General features: G+C 40.0%; 1 protein-coding gene across 2 annotated transcripts; it reads left to right on the top strand.

The window, feature by feature from the left end:
* The first annotated feature begins 259 nt into the window (after window positions 1-259).
* Window positions 260-17,663, top strand: LOC116066200 (arf-GAP with GTPase, ANK repeat and PH domain-containing protein 1-like). 2 transcript variants are annotated; one of them, XM_036001934.1, is made up of 21 exons: window positions 260-1,130; window positions 1,675-2,893; window positions 7,555-7,613; window positions 7,712-7,799; window positions 8,367-8,452; window positions 8,558-8,699; window positions 8,782-8,916; window positions 9,014-9,135; window positions 9,342-9,503; window positions 10,339-10,422; window positions 10,676-10,780; window positions 10,880-11,039; window positions 11,567-11,695; window positions 11,787-11,924; window positions 12,079-12,138; window positions 12,539-12,690; window positions 13,680-13,770; window positions 14,601-14,823; window positions 15,073-15,376; window positions 15,809-16,110; window positions 16,152-17,663. In XM_036001934.1, the coding sequence occupies exons 2-20, from the start codon at window positions 1,759-1,761 to the stop codon at window positions 16,097-16,099; spliced, it is 3,666 nt and encodes a 1,221-aa protein (XP_035857827.1). In that variant the 5' UTR covers window positions 260-1,130; window positions 1,675-1,758; the 3' UTR covers window positions 16,100-16,110; window positions 16,152-17,663. The 2 variants fall into 2 exon arrangements, with proteins under 2 accessions (XP_035857827.1, XP_031177981.2); XM_031322121.2 differs by having other exon boundaries at window positions 15,809-17,663.
* The last annotated feature ends 2,779 nt before the right edge of the window (window positions 17,664-20,442 follow it).

The following is a 20,442-nucleotide window of genomic DNA, read 5'->3' as shown; positions in this document are numbered from 1 at the left end:
AGATACTGTAGTGAAAGGAGCTATTTTGTTCATGTTTTATTACCAAGAATTCGTTTTTTCTTTCCCTTAATTATTTACTGTCTTGCATCATCACGTGCAAACCCAAATTAGTATCTTCAGTTTCCTCTCCATGTAATTCAATTACATGCTGCTAAAATCAGTTTTGCTTCCTAAACATTTTTATTCTCTTTAACATCTTTTTTTTCCATTTTATTCCCTATTGCAATGATTCATAGACATCGACATTCATCCTGTGCATCCTCACTTCCTCACTCAGAGCTGACAGACAGTGAGGCAGGGAGAGGAGGCAGGAGCTGCCCATAAATTGCTTTGGAAAAGGAGAGGAGAGAGACAGAGCTGGAGACAGAGCAGATACGTTGGTAGGAGCAGAGTTGAGTGCTTTTCTCTCTCCCTCCTGTCTCTCTTTTGTTGTGTCGTTACGATAAAAATCTGATGGACATTGGCAAGGACCACAACCACCTTACTGCGAGCCTCTCATCCCTAGCCTGTTTGCCAGAGCTGGATCCAGTGTGGAGCTGCTTGTGCGGCAGCTATCAGCAGGCTAGCGGGGGCTGCAAGGCTCTGTGGCAGCGGGAAGAGGAGGAAAAAAAGGAGGAGGGGCTGTGGTGAGCTGGTGGGCTTCCTCTGCCTCACAGACACATTTTATTGACTTGCTAATTGGATGAGGCACTCGGAGGAGAGGATGCGGTGACCGAGAGGAGCTGCTCTCCAAAGGAGGAATACAGGCACAAGGAAGCATTGCTCAGGCTGCGTAAATCTGGCTACTTCATCTTTAAAAAAAAAAATGTATTCTGGAGACATAACAACAGATGTTTTTTCAGCATCTCCCAGTGACCCTCACACCGTGCATACATAATTTTATGCATGACATTGTCGAACGGAGGCTCCAGCTGCCAGAAGCTTCGTGACAAGTGAATGATTTCCATTTTGATTTGTTTGCACCCTGTTCCCTTTAACCTGTTTTTTTTTTTCTTGGACTCTGGGCTTTTTTTGTCAGCCTTATTTGATGTGCCGTTTGATATGAATGGTTATCTGATGGCGAGATAAATTCTTCATCAAATCATATGTACAAGGAACTGTGCAATGGATATTCATCAGGAAAAATGAAGGTAGGATATTAGCAAAATCCAAGACACATACTGTAGTAAGGTGGCATTATTCAGCCAGTATTCATTTTAGTCCTTAGTTGAGAAATGGATCAACCGAATGTGTTGGCTGTTGCATAATTCCAGGCTGAAATCTGAGCCTGAGACATCAACACAGTGAAAATAAATGTCTTCTTATAAGCTATCTGTGTGTCTATATGTGAGATTTTCACAGAATCAATGAGAGAGAAAGGGAGGTAAGGATTATGAATGAATCAGTGGTAGAGACCAGTAGTATCTGTATGCATTGAAGAGGAGGCATTAAAAAACAGTCTAGACTTGTTTCACCACTGGGTCATCCTTTTAAATATATTCTGGAAATTTGCAATTCGAAGCAGTCCTCTTTTTTTCACTGACTCTTTGTGTCTTTATTGAGGGTTTTAAAAGGAAACTTGGATTCCTGTCAAGTATACAGGCCTGAAATCAGACATAATCAGCTACACAAGGTTTGATAAGGTGTCTGATGTGTTTGATCTTGATCTTAGATTTTCTTTCTCTTCTGCTCCAGTCTTGTCCTGGTTGCCATGACTGAGGTGTGCAGGTCTGGCTAGGTCAGAGAGCAGGTGGTACTGTGCTGAAGTCTGCTGTCCCAATGAGCAAGGCAGGCAACCCACAGAGACGCACCACGTACCTCATTTCCCTAACTCTGGTGAAGGTTGAAGCTGTGCCAGAGGATGTAGCAGGGAACCAGAGGGAGGCTCTTCCAGAGGGGGAAGGGAGCCCTAAGAAGGAGGAGGAGGATGCCCCGGAAAAAGGGGAAGGACTTGTGTGTATACAAGTGGAGGAAAAAGAAAACACACCGGTAGAAGAAGAAGTGGAACAGGTGCAGCATGGCAAGTATGGCAGCCCCACTGAGAACAGGGGAAAGCCTGAAAGTAGGGAGACTCATGGACACCCAAAAGAGATTGTATCAGTTAGTAAAAGCAAAGACACTTTTTTTGTACATCCACCTGTTAGGCAAATGGTCAAAGTGTATGGAGGAACTAGCGCTGAGGGAACTGTGCGCAGAGAGGGGCCTCGCTCAGACGCCATGCGCCCTAAGACGGAGCTCTACAGAGAGCCCCCCATGCTCTTCCTAAAGGGTGAAAATGGAGCAGACCTGAACAGTCGCTTACGTTGCAGCCTCCCTTTTTCCATCCCGCCACAGGTCAGTCAGCGCCCTGAAGTCCTGATGAGGTCACATGCAGGAGGCAACTCTGCATGCTGGAGGGAACTCAGAGAGGCCAATACAAGCCTGTATCACTCTGCTAGGACTTTGGATCGAAGGGATAACCGTTTTGGGGACCAGTCCCCCTTAATGGCAGCTACAACTCTGGGGCCTTATAGGGCGTCCTGGGCTGACAGTGACGGCAGGGGCACGCTCATTCGCCCCGGAGCTCCCATCAGCGGAGGATTTTCTGGCATAATGGCTAGGGACAGCCCTCAAGAGGAGAGATTTAAGACAGTCTCTGTTTCCTTGCCTGCACCTCCTGTCACCGACGTGTCCAGGCCTCAAAGAAAAGGTACAAGTCGTACCCTGGACAACAGCGACCTACATTCCCTCTCTGAGGACCTGAAGAAGGGGAAGGAGAGCCAGGGAGGAACAATCCAGCGCGCTCCTCCCCGTGACCGAAAGATGCTCAAGTTCATTAGTGGTATTTTCACCAAAAGTACAGCGGTTCCAGCCAGCGTCAGCACCGCACCTCCTCTCTATCCAGCTGTGGAAAGGGGATCTAGTGAGGAGGAAGGTAAGGCCACCTCATGCGTCTACTATTACTACTACTATCTAAAAAACACCATTGCATCTGGTGTTTCACTTTCCCGGTGCTCACTTAGGCTGAAATTAAGCTACTACAAATACCATTTTATTTAATGTTATTACACAGGATCACATATTTATTCTCATTTATGTTGCCCTCTCTGGAGTTGTGTGAACCTAAACCAAAACAATATGCTCCCACTCAGTTCCAGTAATGCTCTACTGCTCTTCTAAGTCATTCATTTACTTAAACATTTCATTTATTTGGGCATAGTTGCTGTAAATTACACACATTTGCCATATTCAATTCTCAGGTGATCATGCATTTATCATGCTTATTGTCATGCAAAGTGGTTTTGAATTGGCTTTAGCACTAAAATAAATTCAGTGTCTTCTGTGGTTATTTTCATTCAGAATAAACTGTTGTACTTTTCTTAGATGACCAAATGACACATGTTAATTGAAGGCTTTACTGATGAACAGCATCGGTGTTTGTGACATGACCGGTAACCCTGATGTGACTGTGTCTGACATCAGCTCTCGATAACCTTTCTTGTCTTTAAGGGATTTGGTGCAACAGTTCTCTTTCATTGCTGCCCTTAGCTCTCGGTGTATCTGAAACTATTTCTCAGGGCTACACAATAACTTCCATTGACGACATCTGGTGAAAATATATTGCCAATCATATTTAATAATATGAGGAGCTGCAGAAAGGGAACAACGCAGCACACTTTCAAAACAAAATGACATCTGAGGTAATAAGTAGGGCAGGTATTAGGTATTAAAGGTTAACTGTTAAAATATGGGTGGCATTTATCCTGTAAATAGTCAGATTTAACTCCATCATGGCACAAATGGGTAAATCATTACTCAGATTCATTCATGATCTAGAGCTAAAACAATTAACTGACATTTTATCAACAACTATTTGACAATCAATTAATCCTTTAAGAAATGTTTCAAGCAAAAATACCAAACATTCTTCGTTTTTCACTTCTCAAATGTGAGGATTTGCTGCATTTCTTTGTCTCATGTGATAGTACTCATTATTTCTGAGGTTTTGGAGTAAGTATTGGGGTAAAGCTATTTGAATATGTGACATTGGATTGTAGGAAATAGTCATGGGAATTTTTCACTATTTTCTGACATTTCATAGACCAAACAACCAATCACTCAAAGCCCTATATTGATCACTAAATCATCTCACTAGGTCATCTAAGTGTCAAGTTAATCATCTTCCTTGACAAAAGCCGGATCTGTTTCTAAAGATCTAAAGAGCAGTAAATAATAAATAAAAAAAATATGACAAACATACAACTCAACTAAAACCAGCTATATATAGGATATTAACTTCATTAATGTTGCAGAAAAAGTTTGAATAAATTAGAACAGATTGTTCTTTATCAGCTTCACTGTACATTTTCATAGTGAAGAAGGTTAAAATGCTGTAACATTAAAGTGCTTTCTCTACTTTCAGTAATGTAATCAATGTTTTGGATCTCTGTTTTGAGGAATTCCCCAAACCCTGACACTCAAACAAATAGAAATCACTTCAGTCTTGTCAAAAACTACGAAAACACTTCATGAAATATTAAGACCCCTCCATTTGAAATAAGTGAAATGATGCAACTTTATCAATCTTTAATCTTTATTGATATGTTCTAAAGAAAATCTTTGACAGAGTGTGGTTTTGGAGTAAGCTCTGAATAATTTGTCAGGAGTAAGTGGGACATGAATAATTAAGGTTGGGGATACACAGAGCTGTGTTCATCGGAGGAGTGAGGAGAACAGGAACCCGCGACTTCCTGCTCTGTGCGTGGAGTTAATCAGCCTTCAAATGGAGCCTATTCATTCGTCCAGATCGTGTTTAAGTGTTTAGGAGCCGCACAGTCAACATTGTGTCTTGTTGAACCTGTGATTTCCATGTTATGTCAGTATTGTGATTATTGGTACTTAATTGATCAAATTTAATTTAGAAAAAAATGGTCATCATTGTCAAGGCATGCACGCACTCGCATATTTTTAGCATCAAAAGCACACAGGTGGTCTCTCTGCCTCTCACACACGTCGCTGTGTCCATGAGACACAATTTATTGTATAGAGACCCAGGCTGGAGGCTTCTGGAAAATGGAGTTGCCATGGCAACAGCAAGCCGTGAGAGATGCTATTTGGTCTGTGGCGTGAAGCTGCTGATGGAGGGGGGGGGGCGTGGGAGTTGACCAAAGATGGGTTGAGGTAGAGTAGGGGAGATAAAGTTAGAATCTGTGTCCCTGGAAAAGCCGGCAAATGGCGTGGCTCCGCCCAAGCTCAACGTGACCCAAACAGCTTTTGTGTGTGTGTGTGTGTGTGTGTTTGTGTTGTGTTTGTGTTGTGTTGTGTTGTGTGAAGTTAAACATTCAAAATGTCAAACATGTTGTTGTAGTGGAATGTATTGTACATAATTCCATAAAAGAAATCAGCTTGTTTTAAGAATTGTTTCAATGATCATTTTCTTGCCACTAGTGGATTTATCTGTCTTATTTTGCTTCAGGATATTCAGTCTTTGTTTCAGTATTCCATTATAATGTACCGGTCGTATCTCTATTTTGTTTGAAGAAGAATCTTAAAGGGGTGATAGAATGCAAAACCAATTTTACCTTGTCATAGTTGTATAACGACAGTTTGGTGGGTAAATAGGACATACATAGAAGAAAAATCCCATTGATATCTCTTTACTATGCAAATCTCACATTTTGAAACTGCCGCTGAAAACGGGCGAATCTGAACAAAGCTAAAAGTTAGCATCTCAACTCCTAGTCTTTGTCACGCCCCAACATTTGCATAGGCTACACCACTGACCTGAGGTCAGCTTAGTCTTCTGACTCTAGCTAGGTCATGCAGATCTCCAGAGGTCTGCTATTTAATTACTAAATTCACTTCTGAGACTATTTGTATGCGAGAAATCAACCATGTAGAGGTCAAATATGGGCCGTTTTACAAAAATTGATGGCTAATTGCAAATTTTGTCCGACTGTGTGTCGCAGTTCAGCAGGAGCTCAGCAGGCTACCTGACAGCGGCCGGTGCTGCCTCGCCTACGTCTTATTTTAGTACCAAATCTGATAACGTACTCAACCGACTGCTACACAATAAACCTGCACAGCTGGTGGATCATTATGATCACAGTTAAGAGATGAAGTAGATATATTTGGCCATAATCTCACAAACTATATATCATCATGACACTTGGAACATAATGTAGGTTTTTTAAATTAAAACTCAGTCATCATGTAGTCCTTATCAGTAAAACCAAAGCCAGAAAACCAACACAAACACAGCTTTATTTGAGCTACCCCTAATAGATCATCTTATGACTGTTAAAGCTCAAATACGATAAAATGAGATGCATCAGGTTTTCAAAGGGAGTTAATTTACATTAGACATGTTACACTTTTTTATAATCTAAATGATAGCTTTTGTTTTCATAGGGTTGTTTTATATTGTAATTTATAAGTCATTACATTTAGTCAAATTCTGCTTTTCAAAGACTGTCAAGAACTGAAAGAGGAATGAGATTGCTTATCTCTGGAGATGCTGACGTCTGCCAACAACCTAAAAAAGAAACTCTGTAACTAGATGACTCACTTGACAGCAGTTATTTTCTATCATATCTTAAAGAGCCATTTCATTTTTGTTTGTAAAGAATAATACATTTTCAAGCCTGAATAGATAAATTGTTAGGAGGCTTTTTTTGCAGGGTAACCATAATAAAAGGCAAAAGATGGCGTGTTTAACATTGTTTTTTTGTTTTTTTTAACATGCATATGTTGACAATTGTGTATGACTTGATTACATTTTCTGGATGCTCACTGTGGCTGTGTGGGAGCTACAGCCTCTCTGCACCCAGTGGGGAGGCTTGGACACCCTGACTCTCCTCACTGTGCTGTGTTCACAGGCAGTCAGACCAAACCTGGCCGGCAGTCAGCAGCCACTGTTTTAAAGGATCATTCCAACATTTTGGGAAATAGGCTTATTTAATTTAGTCAGAGAGACGACGAGTCCGGTAACAACTTCTTCTATGTTCATTTCCAGAAATAGATCTAGTTTAGTTTAGCTTAGCACAAAGACTGTATTGGCATGGTTAGCCTGGGTAGCTTTTATTAAACCAGTGAACACAGGTATGCTCCTCATTGTGAAGGTGCTTACTTTTTATTTCCCTGACTCTGAACAAAAAACCCAGGTGAGTCATGGGTGTGTTGGTGGCTAGTTTGGATGCTAACAACATACAACGTGTCAAACGTGTAAATAAGACGGAGGAAGGTTTTGAAGTTGTTGAAGGTATTTTTTCTCTTAATGGAGGCAAATCTTTATTTCCTGTTCGTAGCATTACAGACCCCCTGTATGACACACTTCTTAAAGCAGTCTGACATTTGGTTTTAATAGTTAGCTGGCTTGCTCACAGTCAGATGAGAAGGTCGATGATCATGTTAGTTTTTCCAGTACAGAAATGGATATGAGGAGGTTTGTTTTTTTTTAGCTTAGTTAGCGTGTTAGCCCAGATGTTAGCTCTGTTATCCTGCATCTTGTTACATAGCAAGTTACCATTACATGTTTTACTTTTTATTAATTAATCCCCTCTCTCTCCTTTTTTGCTGTCATTTTTCTTTCTTTAGCTGCATGCACCAGCAGTCAAGAATGGACAATGAGCCAAACTATACAAGAGCTTCACCTGGTAAGCATCAGGTAGGGCATATATTTTACAAACTGGTGAGTGGGATTTAATACTAAATTAATATTTTCACTCTCTATCTGTGTGTTTGTGCTCTTCAGGGTGTTTTGGGAGGTCTGTGCAGTGGGAAGTCCGCTCTGGTCCACAGGCACTTGACAGGAAGTTACCTGCAGCTGGAGAACACTGAGGGTTGGTTTCACATGTCTTCATCTACAACCGTTACCGTGTGTTTTTCTCTGACAATGTCAGTACATGACTGACATTAGAGCTTAATAACATTTTTTTTCTTCTTTATTTAGCACATCAAAATAATTTGTACATAGTAACCAATCCATCATAAAAAAAAACATTTGCAAGGAAGACAAGAAACTTATAAGCTTATAAAGTGTCTCCCTTTAATATGGAGTATGATTACAGTTTAATATGTAACAACAAAGTAAAGGACAAAAGAAAAATCGAATAACAGAACAAAATATACACATCAATTTTCAAGTCAATCAATCAAGTTTATATGTAGAAAAAAAGAGACAAAAAACAAACAATGAAGAAAAGAAAAGAGAAAAATTAAATAATAAAAATAAAGAAACCAACAATAAAAGAAGAAAGAGACGAAATATAAAATGTATTACATTAATACTGGCTACATTCAATTTAGATGAGCCAGGGCCATGGCATGCTATTAATGTTATTAATTATACGTGTGAACTGCAAAAATATCGATAACAACTCTTGTTTATTCCTACTGTGTATTTGCAGGTCGCCAGTACATTAAGGACGTCTTGGTGGATGGACAGAGCCACGTGTTGATAATCAGAGAAGAAACAGAAGTCCCGGGTGCTCAGGTGGGTTTGAACTTGGTTAATGTGGACAACTAATTATACTTGATGCAATCTAGTCCTTACTGCCAGAGTGCTGCTCTTCTTTTTTTCCTCCTCCCTTCTCTTCAGTTTGCAAGTTGGGTGGATGCAGTTATCTTGGTCTTCAGTTTGGAAAACGAGGCCAGCTTCCAGGAAGTTTACAGAATCTACCACCAGCTCGCTACCCACCGGCCCGTTTCTGAGATACCTTTCATAGTAGTTGGTACTCAGGGTAAGACACTCACACGCAACACGTGCTTTGATTCAAATGTTTGCATGAGTGAACTTATATTTGCGATTTGTGCTTTTTCTAGATAAGATCAGCAGCACCAACCCCAGAGTAATAGATGATGCCAGGGCCAGACAGCTCTGCTCAGACGTGCGGCGCTGCACCTACTATGAAACCTGTGCAACATACGGCCTCAATGTGAACAGAGTCTTCACTGATGGTATGTGTGCAGACCAGAGCATTGATGATTATACTGCAGAAGATGCAGATATATGAAGGTTATGTGTCTATTTTAAAGTTTTTTTTTGGTTCCACAGCTGCTCAGAAGATCATGGCAGCCAAGAAGCAAGCTGCTCTACTGGCTTCCTGTAAATCTCTCCCTAACTCTCCCAGTCACTCTGGAGGCTCCACCCCCGTGTCAGGTGTCTTTCCAGGACAGGTAAAACTGTCTATCTGTTCCACACTGTCTGAAAAAATGGCTTGTGCCTTTTCTTACCTCGTAAATTTTATATTTTATTCTTCTGTCAGGCTATTTTTAAAGGCTGTCGGCATGCTGTTGTAACAAACTCAATTATCTCCTTTTTCTTCTCAACTATTACTCCATCGCCCCCTCCTCCTCCTGCTCTGGCTCTTTACTATCTTTAGGCCAGTAACGGTGGTCAGAGCAGTGATTACTCCTCATCACTTCCCTCCACTCCTGTGATCTGTCATAAAGAGATTGGCAAGACAGTGAGAGGGGAAAAGCAGGATAGTGCCACGCCTGGGTCAGTCCGCAGTGTCACCCGGAGACGCACCTCCAGATTTGCGGTACATAACGGTCAAGTGATTGTTTTTTAGTAGCCAGAGCAGTCATGCTTATGCCCCCTTTTATTTTAATCCTCTTTCCCTTTTTTCTTTTCATTTTTACGTTTTTTTTAACGTTGTGATTGTGACATAATATATAAGACAATGCGAGTGTGCCTTCTCAAACATTTTTCACATTTTATTTTTAAGATAATCAAAAATGCCCTGTATCACCCTGCAGTTATTTGCATTATCTTTGATGTTTATAGTCTGAAAACTAAACTGCATGAAACAGCCTTTTTCCCCCCCAAATAAAATTGTCAAATAACATATTGGGGAACTTAATTCATAATTTAGAAACGGCCATAACTTGGTTTAGGATTTGGCTTGTCAACAGGAACCTTATAAACAGCATACACATCAACTTTTGATCAATTCGGGGCTGAATGGTGAATATATAATGTAAAGTCTGTGTTCTGTATTAGTTTTTAAATTTTATTAGGAACTCAGTCTATTGCTTTAAAACATGGTGGGATTATCTGACATTGTATTTAGAAAATTACTATCATCGCTACAAGTGACCCCTTTCACATTATTAGCAATTATTTTATCCATTGTTAATATAAAAAATGTTGATTAGTGCAGCTTTAATGTAAGGCTGAATGGCACTGATATTACACTAATTTCTATCGATTTCACTTACATTTCTAAGCCAGCTTTTACAGTCAGCAGAAACTCATATTTCCAAATACTTTTGATGGCTTTGTAATGAAATGTACAGCAATCCGTAAGGAAAACTTCCATAATTACACCATTATTGCCTTTGATGCCGATATTGCTCCTTTTGTACTTTGTTTAGGGTCGGAGAGGCAGTGACTCAAACAGAAGGAGTGCAGACTATAAGGGAGATCTGGGCAGTGGACGCTCCATTCCCATCAAACAGGTAGGACACAGATTTGCACTGGATGCAGAAATAAGCATGATGTATCTAATTACCCTCTGCAGAGGACAGCACACCAGCAGTTACTTCAAATCAAATGTGTAAAAGCAGTGTTGTGATCTCCCATATTGGCCTGATGAATAGGATAGTGGATGCTTTTGGCAGCCAGCAGTCATCATGCTGTCGAAATGTGCAAGATGAACACACAAGACATTTGAAATAAATTCTCACTCTTTGGTTTTGTCACCTCCATCAGGGCATCTTGCTGAAGCGCAGCGGGAACTCGCTCAACAAAGAGTGGAAGAAGAAGTATGTCACGCTGTCCAACGACGGCATACTGTCCTATCACTCCAGTGTCAATGTGAGTCAGTGTGTTCACGGAGCTCTAAAGCATTGTGCTGCTGAAAGCACCACTGACGGCTAGTGGTTGATGTGTAATGGCTGATGTTTGGCTTGGCAGGACTACATGCTAAATGCTCCTGGGAAGGAGATGGACCTGCTGCGAGTGACAGTGAAGGTGCCAGGAAAGCGACCACCTCGTGCTGTACCTGCCAGTGGCCTTCCAGTCGGGCTCAACGGGCGCGCCAAAGATGTGCCGGGAGCTGAGGGTGTCGGCCCAGGTAAAAATATATATATATTCTATATATATTCTTTAGATTCCTCAACAAAGTATACAAAGCTAAACAAATTCCTTTACCGAAATCTGTGCATAAGCATAAAACAATAACAAATAATGCATTCTAACTGCCGTTTCCTAACTATTAGACAATTATAGCAATAGACTTTGCTTATACAAATGGCAATGCCTTTGCATGCATCTCCACCCTTGTTCTTTTCTTTTCTTTGTGGGTGCATGTGAGTTAGGTGACGTCAGAAATACAAAAAATCCACGGTTTCTTGTATTTTAAGACTTTCTCTGTGAAGAAGGCTCAAGCTTCTATTCCAAAATCTTTGCAAAAGGACAAAAGAGCATCATAACGGATCCTGAAGTTTTTTGCAGGACTTCTTTAGTCATGCGCTGCTTTTTATTTTCTCTGGAGTTCACACAAAATCAGGAATGTGTTTACTTTTATGTATCTGTTTTACATCTGCTTTGTTTGTGTAAATGACTTTATTATTAAGTGCATTCTTGCTATCATTTCCTTAGTCCCTGTGAGCGCCAGCAGCCTCCTGCAAGTGGAGGAGATGGAAGGGCTGGGTGGTGCGTTGTTCCTGAGGAGCAACCGAGGCGTGCAGCGGTGTCCCTCTACACTATCAAATCACGCTCAAAGTGTTGGTGAGTAAATGACCTTCATCTTTTAAAAAACATGCATGTTTTGTACCAGATAAATGTAATTTGGTATGTTTTTGTGTGATCTCGTTGCAAGACTCTGCAGTCGAGGGTGTGTCCAGCTCCTCCTCCACCAAAGACGTAGGCTCCTCCTCCCCGGTGACAGACAGGAAGAAGCCTCGTAGAAAGAAGAGCATGAACCAAAAAGGAGATGCAACCATTGGCCAAGCAGATGGTAAATCCCATAACCTCCATATGTTCTTTTAATATTCAGCATTTAGCAAGTCCCCCAACGATAAAAGCAACAATCATAATCCGATGTATTATTTCCTCTCTTTTATCTTGTTGGCGTTTCTGTGACTTTTTCTCTTTTTCTTCTTCTCATGCAGCCAAACGCAAACTGTGGAAACTTAAAAGCTTTGGTAGCTTAAGAAACGTAAGCAAGACAGGTAATGTTGATCTGTCATGCTGCATCTTTTAAACTCTGGCGGACCCTCTGCACATGCCTGTCTGTCACCTTGTGTTGCTGTTCTTTTGCTTTCCTGTCACATTAGGGAGGGACATTATATCCTTATATCAAGGTTTTGTTGTAGAATGGCTAAATTACATGCATCTAAATTATTTTATCTACATGTATGTACATTTTAGCATGTGGTTATAGACTTTCTTATGCCTAAGACATGGATGCTTAACTGCACAGATGCATGCAAACAGTCTTTTTTGTTCATAATGTTAACAGACTATTAATTAAATATCTACATTTGCGTGACTGCTTTAACTTTCCACAGGGGCAAAAATAGTCCCTGATGAAGTATTTCTTGTTTCTATGCTCATGTTTTTCTGTGTCAGATGAGGATAACTTTGATTTCATCATCGTGTCAAGCACCGGCCAAACATGGCACTTTGAAGCCCAGAGTGTGGAGGAGAGGGACTCCTGGGTCCAAGCCATTGAGAGCCAGATCCTGGCCAGCCTGCAGCTCTGTGAGAGCAGCAAAAACAAGGCAAGAATGAACAAAAGGCAACATAAATTGAATTGACAAATGACAAAAAAATTATAAATAGTTTCACGTTTTTATGCAGAGGCGCAAATGCAGTAGCAATGCCATTTTGGTACAGGGCAAGATTCACCTTACTATTATGTGTTCCTGCTTGCATCGAGGAGGGCAGTCATACACCTGAGGTTGTATATTTGTAGATCAGGTGCTGTAGCGCAATACTGGTACCCATATTGGCATGGAATATTGTCTGTATTTCCATCTGCTCAGACCAGCTCCCACTGCAAGTCTACAGAACAATTCTTTAGGTTTTTGTTGGCAGAGACACACATACATCCTGTATCCTGTATAAGTGCTCAGCTGTTCCACAAATTTATTCTACTACATGAAATGTAAATTTAGATGTATCTGCCCTTGGAAGCACATTTGGAGGGCCGTATACTCATTTTGTGTGCTGTGTATTTGCACCCTGGGACTCCTGGATAAGAACAGTTTTCTCTCAGGAGAGGCTGGCCTAGGAAACTGTTACTGCTGCTACTTTTAAAAAGGATGAGGGCAGCTAATTTGATTGGCCATTACCAAAAACCCACCCCATCTCCTGTACTGTATGTGTCGGACTAACAGTCCTGTCCACCAATGGGCTGTGCTGGTTTCTGTTCTCGAGTGAGGAGTACGTCCTGGTGTTGAACTAGTTCAATCATCTAAAAAATGGTAATTGCCACTAATATAATGATTCTGAATAATAACTGTAACCCCACAATGTATTTCTTTATAAGTGTTATGAGAATTGTGTGTCCCAGGATGCCAGAACCAATAATTTTACAGCTTTAAATGGTCATAATAATGATTATAGCCATCTACCACTGCTTTCTCACTTGGAGATTTGGAAATTATAATCATTGTTCTTAGTAATGAGCAGTTATCAGAGCTCATATCACAGAGGGTTAGTTTGCTGGTGTTTCTCTCATTTTAACCATACTCTGCATTTTCCACAGGCTCGCAAGAACAGCCAGAGTGAAGCAGTGGTTCTGCAGGCGATCCGCAACGCGAAGGGCAACAACTTCTGTGTTGACTGTGATGCTCCAAGTTAGTGACACATGTTAATAGCTTTTCTCCTCTTTGAACATGTTTATATCTATTTTTGGTTTTGGTCTTTTCACATCTTAGACTGTCCAAAGAAGACTACCTTTGGACTATATTTTGGCATTTAAGATACTGTATTTAACATATATTTTGAACAGTTGCTTATTAGTTCAGATGCTGTAAAATATGAGAGAGACAAATGACAAAATGGAATAACTATTTAGTTTACATGCAATAAACACTGCACCTGTGAGAGAATCCCAGATTAACCGAGTGACCTTACATGCACCATCCCTCTTAGTAACAATCTTTGTTTTTGTGTGTTTTCTGAATTTGAACATATTTCTCATATGCAGAGGAAAAATAGTGTTATTTTTCAGTATTATTGTTTTCATATTGTGTAATTGTTTAAACTTGACTAGACTTTTTAAAACAGAGATGAAATGCTTTGCTGAATCTGAACCGTGTTGTTATCCATGCCTTGAAATAACTTTTCTTCTTCCACAAGGAAAAATATCTGCTGAAAAAATTGCAACAATGTTTACTGCTGAATGCTGAATGTTTTTCTAATGTTGGAACAGTTTAAAGAGCCAGAGTTTCAGGGGAATTTAACGTTGGGCACATTGGCCACAGATTAAACAGCCCTGCTTTAAAACCTGCCCAAACTGGATTTCAAACAACTTCAGTCACGTTTGTGGCATTACTTGACCAAACTAGCATATTTAAATGCCACACAGCAAATTAAAACAGTATAAATCTGTCAACCATATGCACATAGTTCAGTTTCAAATGAAGTGGCAGCCTAATTTGTTGTGTGTACCTTTTTCTTTAAGATCCAACCTGGGCCAGTCTGAACCTGGGCGCCCTCATATGCATCGAGTGTTCAGGGATACACAGAAACTTGGGGACCCATCTGTCACGTGTTCGCTCGTTGGATCTTGATGATCTCCCACGAGAGCTGACGCTGGTTCTCAGTGCCATTGGCAACCACTTGGTCAACAGTATATGGGAGGCACGCACGCTGGGCCACCGTAAACCAGCACCTGATGCTACACGGTAAAGACCATAATGTTTTGAGATGTGACATTATTGATGTGACATAAACACTGCTTTAGTTCATTGTTTTACAGTATGTATGTAAGAGCTGCATACTTAGAAATTTGTTTTCAATAGTTTGTCATGTATGTTATGTGAAGTTTCAGTAGAAATAATTTGTTGTTATTCTTGAACAGGAGAAAGACAAGAAGCTGTAAATGTATTTGAATGAATATTCATCAATTTTCTTTGCTTTCTTTGCTTGTTCAGTGAGGAACGGGAGTCGTGGATCAGAGCCAAATATGAGCAGAAACTGTTTGTGGCGCCGTTGCCCCCTCCCACTCCTGGCGAGGGCCCAGACATCACACTATCTGGCCGTCTTCTGTTGGCAGTGATGGAGCACAACCTCCCCAAGCTGCTGCTCCTTTTGGCCCACTGCACTAAGGAGGACATTAATGCCCCTCTCAGCCTGGCGCTCTCCTGCAGGTCGCTCTTAGCGCTAAGACTGCCTGGCTCTGCCCTGCACGCTGCCTGTCAACAGGCTGATGTGGTGATGACGCAGCTTCTTGTTTGGGTGCGTTTCCTTCCCTCTCTGTAAATAAAACCTTTGTGTGGATGCCCTGTTTTATATTACCATAGAAGTGCAATGCATAGGAATAGAGATAATGTTACAGTGAAGGTACAGTATCGACAAGGTGTTAAATAATTTTAAATTTCTTCTTAGTGTAAAATATCATGTTGAGTTATGCAAAACTGGCAAGATAATAAATGTTACCTTCAAGAACCTCTAAGTAATTCCCTTAGCAAAAAACAAAAAGCTTTAAAACAGATGACTCAGTAGACCACTCTATAGGTGTGAAAGACGCTAAAGCTCACTGAGTCAAACCTTGTTGGGATAATTTAAGACAAGCCTGTCAGGTTGAAGTTGCAATATATTCCACATGATAAAAATGTAGAATATTACATAATCTAATCCACTTATTTATCGTTTTTCAATTCACTTCAGTATGGCTTTGATGTTCGGCACCGGGATGCTCAGGGGCAGACAGCTCTGGTTCTGGCTCGCAGTGCTGGCAGCCAAGAGTGTGTCGACATCTTACTTCAGTACGGATGCCCAAATGAACCGGCCTCCTCCTTTACCATCGCCACAACAGTTGGTTTTGCAGCAGCCGCTATACCCAGCTTCCCTGTTGCCATGACGCCGAGCCTAACGGTTGCTACGACACTCAAGATCTCGCACAAGAGCGGCGGCAGCACCAGCTTGAGTTACAGCACCTCTAGGAGAGCAGTGTCATAATCAAAATGTGGTGTTTGTGTGTGTGTGTGTGTGTGTGTGTGTGTGTGTGTGTGTGTGTGTGTGTGTGTGTGTGTGTGTTGCTTTGCCCTCATACTGTCCTGTACCTTCACACAGGCCTGCAGGACTGATGAACATATTGCCAGATGTTGCACTTCCTGAGGTTTTAAAGGGTGTGTGTGTGTGTGTGTGTGTGTGTGTGTGTGTGTGTGTGTGTGTGTGTGTGTGTGTGTGTATGTCAGGGATGAAAGCAAACACTGGTAATAACAGGCATGTCTGCTAGAATGATTTAACCAAAACAAAACAAAAACAACAACACAAATTTTACCTGACTATACTTTCTATGTAAGATTAAAAAAAAACATAACATTACATCCAGATGCCTCTGCATTTGGATTCAATAGGAATGTATTGCACTGTATACCAGCTGGTATGATTCATATGTCATAATGCAGTCAATATTCAACTTTATTCTCCACTCAGTTAAGAATGGGAATTTGCCTTCAGCCTCAAATTGCTTATCTGAGCATAGAGGGGCCAAAAGTAAAGAACTGCAATAACTTTAAGATTTCATAGACTGATGTTAACGCTAAACACATCCACACTTCTTAACTTTATTGACAACGAATGTTGTATTTAAATCCAGAGTGCATATACTTTGATCAACACAGCTGGTCATGCATAAATAATGTTGTGTAAATTGAAAAAAACTAACTTTACAGAGGCTAAAAAAGAGAGGCTGCTTTAAAGATAATTAAAATAACTGTATAGAAATGCATTGATAAAAATATTATAATTCTAAAATTGTAAAAGTGCTTAATTTTCGAGATTGTTATTGTATTATTTGTACAGTTGGTTCTGTGTATAAAACTCAAAGGGTTACTTATAGCTGTTCAGACGTTTCCTGTACAGAGTCTTGGTTTGGTTTTCCTTTAACAACCCCCTGATTAACTCTTTGACATCCAAGACTAATATTTCTATGTAATGTTTCTATCACCGTGCGTGACATGAACACTGTACATGACGTCTGCATTAGGACTCCAGCAGTAGCTCATCATCCAGGCGAGTGTAATACTAGACGTGTAAATGCCTTGATTTTGATTGAATGTATACAAAAACAGATCGTTTGAGTTTTTTTTATTTCAAACACTAATGTGTGTTTTCCAAGATTATACAATTTTGATGGACTGTCAGGGCGTTTTCATTTTTTAATGAACTAATATTATTCATGCTGTGACTAATAGCAAGTATGGTTCAGTAGATTAAAACTCTGGTTATGATCTGTAAAACTGGGCCTTTGAATGACTATGATTATATTTGTAAGTGGATGAAAATCAACATGAAATAGAGGAAGGTTGCCCAATTTAATATGTTAAAAAGGCATAAAAAAAAGAACCCTCCTGCAGTACTGTGTGTATTTTTGTGTTAATCTGAAGACTACTGAGTGTACATGTCTGTGATGTAGGCATCTCTCTCCATTTGTATTTTTTTACTCATGCAATGATTCATAGAGCATTCATTATCAATACACTAAGGCTACTGCTCAAGCTGTGGTTTTTTGTACAGAGTTGTGTGTGTTTTTTTGTTGTTGCCTGGGCTCATAGCAGACCTTATTTCAAAAAGGCAGCTGAGTTAACTTTTTTTGTTAAATTTTTCTATGCTGGTGCACAGAGGGTTCATGCTTCAAACTGCTAATGTTAAGAGCTGTTTTCTGGACAGGTGGAGCCACCAGCCATCTCTTAACACTTGACAATTTAAACGTGAGATCTTCTGGATCAAACCAATTATTGTTAAATACTTCAACTGGCTTTGACCTACTTCTTTCTAGGTCGATGTCATGGACTCATTTTATACCATAAGGTGGTTTCAGTTTCATGGATTCACACTAATAAAGGGATTTTTCTGGGCAAACACATATAGAGATAAAAGTGACGTAATATGATGAGCTTTTATAGGTGATGATGTTCAGGAACTACATTGAAATATCAACACATATAAGGTTGGTATACATGATCATAAAGGAACATTTTGCCTAAAAACACAATGAACCTATTTCTTTCCTTACTGCTGCATAAACCTTTGCAAACAATTAGTGAATTATATTAACAAATAGGGTTTTAAAAAGCTATTGGAGGGCTAATGTTAGCATGGCTATAGTGAATGGTAGCTAACATTTGCATTAACATGAACTAGCTGAAGTTGCTTACCGGCAGATAAACAGCTTGGTTAAAATAATGCATATTAACAGATCACCTCTAACGACTGTTTTGATAAGTTGTATTTACCTTCATTGTGAAGAGAGCCCTGGAGGTCCATGACAAGTGTGTTACATTTTGAACAAAACATTCCTCTCAACATGATTGAGACTAGTAGACTTTACATCCCTCAAGATTAAATGAATGCTACAAGATTAAAATATGTTTGAAAGAGAAATATAAATAAATTCTGTAAAATACAATAAATGCGTATTTGTAAATTGAACTACCCACCATGTCCCTTCGTTTTTAGTGTAGCTGCAGCGTTCTAAACCATTTGAAGACATTTACTACTAGCACATGGCAGGCCTGACAACAAAACATTACATTAATCCAGTCTGGATGATACAAAGGCATGAACTAGGATCTCTGTATCAGCCATGGACAGAAAATACCTAATTTTAGCTGTGTTGCGTAGGTGAAAAAGACGATCTTGTTGATATCTTTAATGTGCTGATCAAAAGAGAGGGTTAAATCCAAGGTAACACCTAAATTCTTGGCTGTCTAACTTTGGGATATCACACAGTTGTCTAGAGTCTCTTGATGTTACTTGACTGATGTCTATGTCGAGCAGGGCCAATGACCAGCATCTCAGTTTTATCTAAATTTAGGAGCAAGAAATTACTTGACATCCAGTTTTTCACAGCAGACAAACTGGCCTCTAATTTAATAATGTGGGAATCATCACATTATTAATCCGCCTTATTATCATCCGCCTTTATAGGCACATACAGCTAAGTATCCTCACCGTAGCAGCGGAATTTAATTCCATGACTGCGTATAATTTGGCCAAAAGGTGAAATATAAAGAGAGAAAAGCAGAGGCTCAAGAACAGAGCCCTGAGGTACTCTATATTTCACATCAGAAAATATTGATGTCATATTATTATAAAAAAGAGACCCAGGCTAGAGACCCCAAATTTGCTTGGCTCCATTATTTACGACTTTAGTAAGCAAAGTTTCGGAGGAGTGGCAGGCCTTGAAAGCAGACTGAAAAGGTTAGAAAAGATTGTTATTAAATATATGGACTTAACGTTCTAAGACACCAGTTAAAATAAAGAGAAGTAGAAAGAGACAAGAGAAAAGTTGACAATATTAACCATTGTAGGAACAGTTCTACTATCTACTCACCCCCAAAACCGTTTTTTCCATTTGCATTCGCACTGGCCAAGTGACAATAGGAATTACGGCTCCAGCGTAATATGATCCTAATTAATATGATGGAAGATAGAAGAGCAGAGCGCAACAGGCAAACGAAATGACGGGTAAGTTTAACTATCATTAACAATGAGCTGGTTGAATGCGTGATGTTTGTCTTATGAGTTAGCATACGTAGGCGAATTGCAACAGACAGTGAAGAATATGTACTGTTTGTGTTTCAGACGTTCCTAGGTCACTAAGGGTAGGAGCTGAAAGAGTTAACTTAATATTCCCCAAATTGGTCCAGTCGGAACACGAGAAAAAAAGGGTTCTAGGAAAGTTATGTTCTAGGAACTGCAAAAATCCCTCCGGTCGAAAAGGGACTCATGTTTCAAGACACTAAATGGGACAGAAACTAACTGGGATTCCACATATGAATATTGCACAGCAGATTTGACAGACATAGCTGTAGATGAGGAACTCATATATATCAAATGTCATTTATTTTTCTGCATAAGACATCTATTATTTATCATTCAAGAATGTGTGCCAGGAGGACTGGGACAGGGACTAAATGAGGACAAAAATGAATGCTTTACCTCACATTCACTTGTTAGAGTTACACAGATATTAACTTTGTATTTCCTTTGATACTTTACTCAGGTAGGTACATTATGTTGTTGATATCATTAAAAGGTAAAATAAGTGATACAACATGAGGCTGGATACAAGCTACCCCATTTGACATAAATGCTATTTGATCAATTGACAGTTTAATAATGTGTGTGATATGGTGCCTTTCAGATGATGCAAGTGTGTGTAGCTTCCACTGAAGCATTGCACTGCTATGTAGCAGTATAAATACTAAGAGGAGGGTTGCCCTTCAGCAATACTGGAGATATGCAAGTACATCTTTTCAGTTTCAGGCTTTCAAAACACAAACATTACACTA

This window comes from Sander lucioperca, chromosome 6 (genome assembly GCF_008315115.2).
Source record: "Sander lucioperca isolate FBNREF2018 chromosome 6, SLUC_FBN_1.2, whole genome shotgun sequence".
Classification (NCBI taxonomy): domain Eukaryota; kingdom Metazoa; phylum Chordata; class Actinopteri; order Perciformes; family Percidae; genus Sander; species Sander lucioperca.
The sequence above is the reverse complement of the archived record's forward strand: the minus strand, read 5'-3'. Positions and strand labels throughout refer to the sequence as shown.